Source organism: Hibiscus syriacus, unplaced genomic scaffold (genome assembly GCF_006381635.1).
Source record: "Hibiscus syriacus cultivar Baekdansim isolate YM2019G1 unplaced genomic scaffold, ASM638163v2 tig00005377_pilon, whole genome shotgun sequence".
Lineage (NCBI taxonomy): Eukaryota > Viridiplantae > Streptophyta > Magnoliopsida > Malvales > Malvaceae > Hibiscus > Hibiscus syriacus.
In genome coordinates this window covers 1,032,233-1,038,569 of record NW_024062054.1, presented here as the reverse complement: position 1 = coordinate 1,038,569, position 6,337 = coordinate 1,032,233, and the positions used below count along the sequence as shown (strand labels likewise).

At 30.1% G+C, this 6,337-nt stretch overlaps 1 protein-coding gene across 3 annotated transcripts; it reads left to right on the top strand.

Moving 5' to 3' along the window:
• The first annotated feature begins 2,563 nt into the window (after positions 1-2,563).
• Positions 2,564-4,877, top strand: LOC120199138. 3 transcript variants are annotated; one of them, XM_039200330.1, is made up of 7 exons: positions 2,564-2,766; positions 2,835-2,924; positions 2,987-3,141; positions 3,506-3,584; positions 3,803-3,922; positions 3,997-4,067; positions 4,145-4,877. In XM_039200330.1, exons 1-7 carry the CDS (start codon positions 2,653-2,655, stop codon positions 4,380-4,382), a joined length of 867 nt encoding a protein of 288 aa, XP_039056261.1. In that variant the 5' UTR covers positions 2,564-2,652; the 3' UTR covers positions 4,383-4,877. The 3 variants fall into 3 exon arrangements, with proteins under 3 accessions (XP_039056261.1, XP_039056259.1, XP_039056260.1); XM_039200328.1 differs by having other exon boundaries at positions 2,569-2,766; positions 3,464-3,584; XM_039200329.1 differs by having other exon boundaries at positions 2,576-2,760; positions 3,464-3,584.
• The last annotated feature ends 1,460 nt before the right edge of the window (positions 4,878-6,337 follow it).

The following is a 6,337-nucleotide window of genomic DNA, read 5'->3' as shown; positions in this document are numbered from 1 at the left end:
CTGCCAGTCTACCTCCGACAAGAGCTTTTAAAGAGAAGCTAAAGAAAATGGCTCTCTTTTTAGAGAAAGAAGTGAAAGAGTAAAACGAGAGGGATAAGGTCATTTAGGGCCAGTTTTACGGGATAAATACCCATCCCTATACGATGTCATTTTGGGGAGAGAGTTTCTGCGTATTTAGCGTATGGGTAAATCACTTTTTGGGTCCCTCTGATTTTGTAACTTTCCATTTTAGTCCCTGTAATAATTTTCTGTTTATTTTAATTTGGATGTCAAATTTTACTTTGTTTATATTATAGTCACTGAATTAATTTAAATGAATTTTGTGTAAAATACCCTATTTAGTACTTAGATTTTAATAATTTTTATTCTTAGCCTGAAATTTATTCATGGTTAAATTACATTGTCAGTGCCTCGTTTTTATGATGTTTTTGTTTACTACCATTACTTTCGATGCTTTGTAATTTAATCTTCTAATTTAATATTTTTAAATTTTTATAATATTATAGGTTTATTTAAAATGGTAGTACCTATAATATTAATTATTTAGAGTTGTTATCTTGATCTTTTCTTAGTTTTATAATTTAATCCCTAAAATTACTATATTTATAATTTTATTCTTCATTTACATATTTATAAATTTATTAATAAAATAATATTTCTTAAGTTGTAAATAATTTTTTTAATTTTTTATATATTGTATCCAAAATTTAGGGTAATAATATTTTATATGAGGAATACATAAAAAATACTTCCTTAATTTACTAGGAAGGTATTTTCAAGGATTATTCGTATAAAATAATATACTTTCTTTTTTATTTTTCTAAAAAATATCATAAATTAAATGTTATTTGAATTTGTCAATTTTAATATTTAGATGATGTATAATCACTTAAGTACCAATTTTGGACGTTTTGGGAGTGCTAATCCTTTCCCACACGTAACCGACTCTCGAACCCTTTTCAAAATGAATCTTTGGTCAAACGCAAATCAATTTTTTATCTTTTAAAATTATTTTTCTTAAAATTATTTTAAAAGATATTTTTAGGTATTTGACCTACCTAACCCAAAGGTCGACGGCGACTCCAAATTTTTCTATTTATGTATTTATTTAAAACCCAACATGTCCCAATATTAAGTTGGATCGATCCTGAAAAAGCCCTAAAAAGCTGCGGGGACCGTTTCGATAATTTCAATTGAAACACTAAACTTTTGGTTCTTATTTTTAGGTATTGTATTATTTATATCACTAAATTCGAGTAAAATACTAAAAAAAAATTTAATACTTTAATTGAAATAATTGAAAGATCAATTATATGAATTATATAATGTCTAAAGTTAAATGGTATATCTTATAGGGTTTATTTGGTAATAATGTCTAAACACATTTTTGATCTAAATGCTAGGTTTGAAAGAAAAATCATTACCAAACTGGTAAATTTTAAAGGTAAAAGTGTGTTTAGAACTGTGATTTTGAACCAATTGTGAAAGTTGAATTTTCTAATTTTCAGATTCAAATTTTTGTTCAAAGCAAAATTGTACTTTTACCAGTGGGAATAAAAGATTACCAGGGAATAGGATTACTGGGAATATTGTATTTTGTGTTTGGTTGGTTTAGCAGGAATGTAAGATTACCGTGTTTGGTTAAAGGAATAAAAGATTATTGGAATGTATATTTAACCAAATTGTCCTTATTATATATTTGTTTGTTTAACAAGTTGGAAAATATTTATATATTTTCTTTAAAAAAATTAAATTCATAAAATTTATATAATTTTTTTCACAAAATTGAAAAATATAAAAAGTTTTAATGAAAGGGTAAAATTTTATTTTAACCCTTGAACTTCATATAAAATTTTAATCATATATTTTTTTGTAAATCTAAAATAGTTTAAGGATAAATTTGTAATTTAACCTTCGTAGAATTTTTATTATTCAATGACAGAATAATGATATTTAAAAAACAATTAAGGACATTTTAGTCCAAAACACCGGTAATCTAACAATACCTAAGGAAAGGGAGGTAATGACATTCACTGTAATATACCTCAAAAAAATCCACTATTGATAATTTAAGATTATCGGGAATGACATTCCCGACTAACCAAACGGGGGAATGTGAATTTTATTCCCATGAGAATCTCACATTCCCCCAACCAAACACACCCTTACTGTGCTGCATGGACACCACTCCTTTGCCCAATATTTTTTTAAATTCACTTGTTTTTATAATTTATGTAATAATTATATACTAGTTTTGCCCCAAAAAAAAATCTTAAATTCATTTTATGTTTTATTATAATTCTATTTTTCATTTATATATTTTATAATTTAATTTGACATAATTTATATATTAAAATATTAATAAATTTAAAATGATTTAAATTAATATATTTTTAATTTATAATAAATGGTTTGAAAGGGACAAATTTTTCATACTAAAATACTTTTGCATAGTAATATCAAACACTAAAAACTTGAATTTTTTTTTTAAATACTTCCCAACATCACTTTGAATCGTTTTTCAAAAGCAATTTAAAACTATTTTACCCTAATTTTTATACAATCACACCGTTGCTGCTTAAACAATAAGAATCGGATTGGGTCTATTAGGTCTCAGGGAGAATTGGCGAGAAAAGAAGAGGGGAGAGAGGGATGACCTCATCGGCAGTAGAAGCAGAAGCGCCGGATCTGGTATGCCAGTTGGACAGCGTCCATGGCATGGTGGACGCACTATCAGCCGTTCGCTGGAAACGCCATCAGGTCTGTGTATGCGTGTTTCGAAAATTTATAGGTTTTGGGGATCTCTCAACATACAAATTTTGCTAAAATCGTAGGACGCAGTGGTGGAGTTGTCAGAGCACGGTTTGGTTGTAATCTTGGAGGATACTGGTTGTCTTCAAGCCAAAGTGTATCTTCAACGCGAGGTACTTGTTTTCTGCTTTCATTTTAGTTAATATCTCGCAAGTTTGAGCATCTTTATTTGCAGCTATTCGTTCGTTATGAATATAACGCTGAAGGTCGACCTCGATTTGGAGTGAGCTTGGGGCTCTTTGTCGACTGCTTGAACTCATTTTCTGTGCCTGGACGTTCCAGTACCATTGAGATTCAGTACCCAGGACCTGATATGCAGCTTCTTCTCAAGTATGTGCATTTCAGTGTGCTATATTTTAGTTCAATGGCTGTAATTTCTAATTTGGAATGACCCCATCAACAAGTGATATTAATTTCTACTCAAAAAAGTCCATAATTCAGAGTTCAGTAAAGCTACTTCTTCCATACTTAAAGTTGATTTCAGCATTGTAAAACTCAGCTCTTGGTATTTTATCAGGGATTTAAATTGCGGTTGTGTTGCATTTGTCTCGATTGTGGACATAGTGGAACCTATTGCGATGATTGTGGCGGTCGGTACTGCTACCGCTATTTAAATCCCTGTTTTTGACCTTTTTTATTCAATGGTTATTAGATCTGTTGATTCGCATGATGTATGCATTTATGCGGAAATAAGGACGAGAATTCCAGATACAATTTCGTGGGACTACCACTTCGAACCTGCTGGAAGCACACCACTTACTTTTACTGTCAAGGTATTGTATTATCTTATCATATAAGATAGAACATAGGAAGCTTTTGCACACATTTGTTAATGGCTGCTTCAGAATTCAAATTCGTATACTCCTATTTTTCTGATGTTATGGGTTTTTTGAGCTCTTCCACACTCCTATTTGGTATTCATTCTTCTTTGAATACCCACTTAGATTCATTAAAGCAATTGTTTACAACTGCAAATTACCATATAGTTCAGTCTGCAGCATTGAAGGAAGCAATGGATGATCTAGAATGGCCGGGGTCGAGCATTGAGATCATTGTACAGCCCGACCCCCCATGCGTTACATTTAAAGGAGAAGGCCATGGAGACCTGCAGGTGTTGGTTTTACTTTCACATTCGTAAGCAAAATTGAGGTTTCGGAAGCTTACCACTCATCATCCTGTATGCAGATAGATTTCACCTATTATGTCAACACTGATTTAGTGCTTGCATTTCATTGTGATCACCAAGTATCCTATAGGTGTGTTTCCTTACATCATATTTAGCATTTTACTTGGGCAAATCAACATCATCTGTTCTGTTCTTGCAACTCGGCAGGTATAAATACAAGTTTCTTCGAGCAATAACCTCGAATCTTCCCAGCAGTGTTATTAAAGATAACAGAGGAAGTAAGTTGAGCATCGGGAGAGGAGGGATGTTGAAAGTTCAGCATTTAGTTTCAGTAGCAAGAGCAGCTGCTTCACATACTCATAATGATTCTGCTTCCCATCAACAACCTAGTCGAATTGCTTATATTGAATTCTTTGTCAAGTCTGTGGTAGATGAAGTCAATTAAATAATGGGTGAACTACCAGAATGCCCAATTTCTTTTCGGTTTTGTTCGCTTTTGATCACTTACATTATCGGTTAATAACATATGGGTCATTGAGACGTTACATGTATTAGTTTGATGACATGACATGCTTAGTAGAAGGAACTAAGTTTTAATTTGATAACAGAGGAAGTAAGTTGAGCATCGGGAGAGGAGGGATGTTGAAAGTTCAGCATTTAGTTTCAGTAGCAAGAGCAGCTGCTTCAGATACTCATAATGATTCTGCTTCCCATCAACAACCTAGGCGAATTGCTTATATTGAATTCTTTGTCATGGACTCATGGTAGATGAAGTCAATTAAATAATGGGTGAACTACCATAATGCCCACTTTCTTTTCGGTTTTGTTCGCTTTTGATCGCTTACATTATCGGTTGATAACATCTGGGTCATTGAGCCGTTACATGTATTAGTTTGATGACATGACATGCTTAGTAGAAGGAACTAATTTTTATTTTGATCCTTTGATTTTAGGTAAAATATTAATTTAACCATTAAATTTCAAATAAAATATTAATTTAACAATTGAATTTTAGATGAAATCAAAGCCAAGTTTTGAACTTGTAAGGGAAGTGATTTCCCCTGAATCATCTTTTGTAAACTTGGTAAAAGAAAGCAGAAACAGAAACACAAATACCTTTCTTCCCAGAAGTTGCAGGAGAAGAAGCAAAGCCTCATTTTCAAGATTTTATCTTAATTGTTGTGCTTATTTGGAATTTGAAATTCAATAAACAAGATTTCTTACCCATATTTAGATTTCTATCATCTGAATTTCGTTGTCGGAGGCCTTAGAATTGAATAAACAATGAGACCGCGCTATTAGTATCAGCTACTGCTCTAGAAATAAAAACATCCATCTAGCCTAAACAGAAGCAACCAAGGGAATCAGATTCTTATTCACCTGTCCTCAATCCTAGTATAGTCGATCATCTATAAAGTGGTGTTAAAGATTATTGTCAATCGTCTTAAATGCTTTATTATGCCTATTTGTATTACTAGGGATCAATGTTCATTTGTCCCAGGTCATCAAATGTCTGATAATTTTCTTGTTGCTCATGAACTCCTTTACTATCTTAAGGGTTTGAACCTATAACATGCGTTAAAACTTGTTACCAAATTTTTTTTATTGATTTTGTACAAAAAGTTTATAATGAGAACTATTTTATAAGAAAATAATAATATTTTATTATTATTTTTAATCAAATATTTATGTTCAATTATAAATTTAATATTTTTATTAAAATTTTAAAAAAATATTACATAAATTTATTTTTTACGTTTTAATTTTAAGTTGTAACATAAGAAAACTTCTTATTATTTTCATTATAAATCTAATATTAATATATTATTTTCTTTTTTTAGTTGTTTTATGTTATTTTCATAATAAATCTAATATTTTTATTATAAGCAACATAAGTAAACTTTATTTGTTATTGTTTTCAATCTCACTGTTATAGTGTTATTCCTCTTATTATTGTTATTTTTTTATGTAACATAAGTAAATTTTTATTTTTATTATAAATATAATATTTTTTATTAATTTTATTTAAATTAATTTATTATTCAAAATAACTTTCTTCGTTCGAATTAAAGTAAACTTTCTTTTATATATTAATATATAAATATTATTCAAAAATCAAAATAAATTTCATTACTTAAGTTATAGTATAATTTTATTTATATAAGATTTTTTTTATATATTTATAAATGTTATATATATAACAATAAGTACGATCCTGTTTAATCCAAGAAATTCAAAATTCAAGAATTTCTTCCGTCATTCAGTCTTATTTATTTTAATCGTCGCTCAACTCCAACTATCATGCGCAGATGTCTCGCTTTCTGCTTCAACTCTCACATGCATGCACCTCTTCAGTCTTCACCCAGTGCTAAACTCCTCCTTCCCTCTTGCGCGCACACC

Excerpts from the sequence above, each read along its gene's own strand:
- LOC120199138 (XM_039200328.1), top strand. The coding sequence starts at position 2,653 with ATGACCTCATCGGCAGTAGAAGCAGAAGCGCCGGATCTGGTATGCCAG. Across the intron at positions 2,767-2,834 it reads GGAAACGCCATCAGGTCTGT|GACGCAGTGGTGGAGTTGTC; the intron begins GTATGCGTGTTT and ends CTAAAATCGTAG. Across the intron at positions 4,068-4,144 it reads GATCACCAAGTATCCTATAG|GTATAAATACAAGTTTCTTC; the intron begins GTGTGTTTCCTT and ends GCAACTCGGCAG.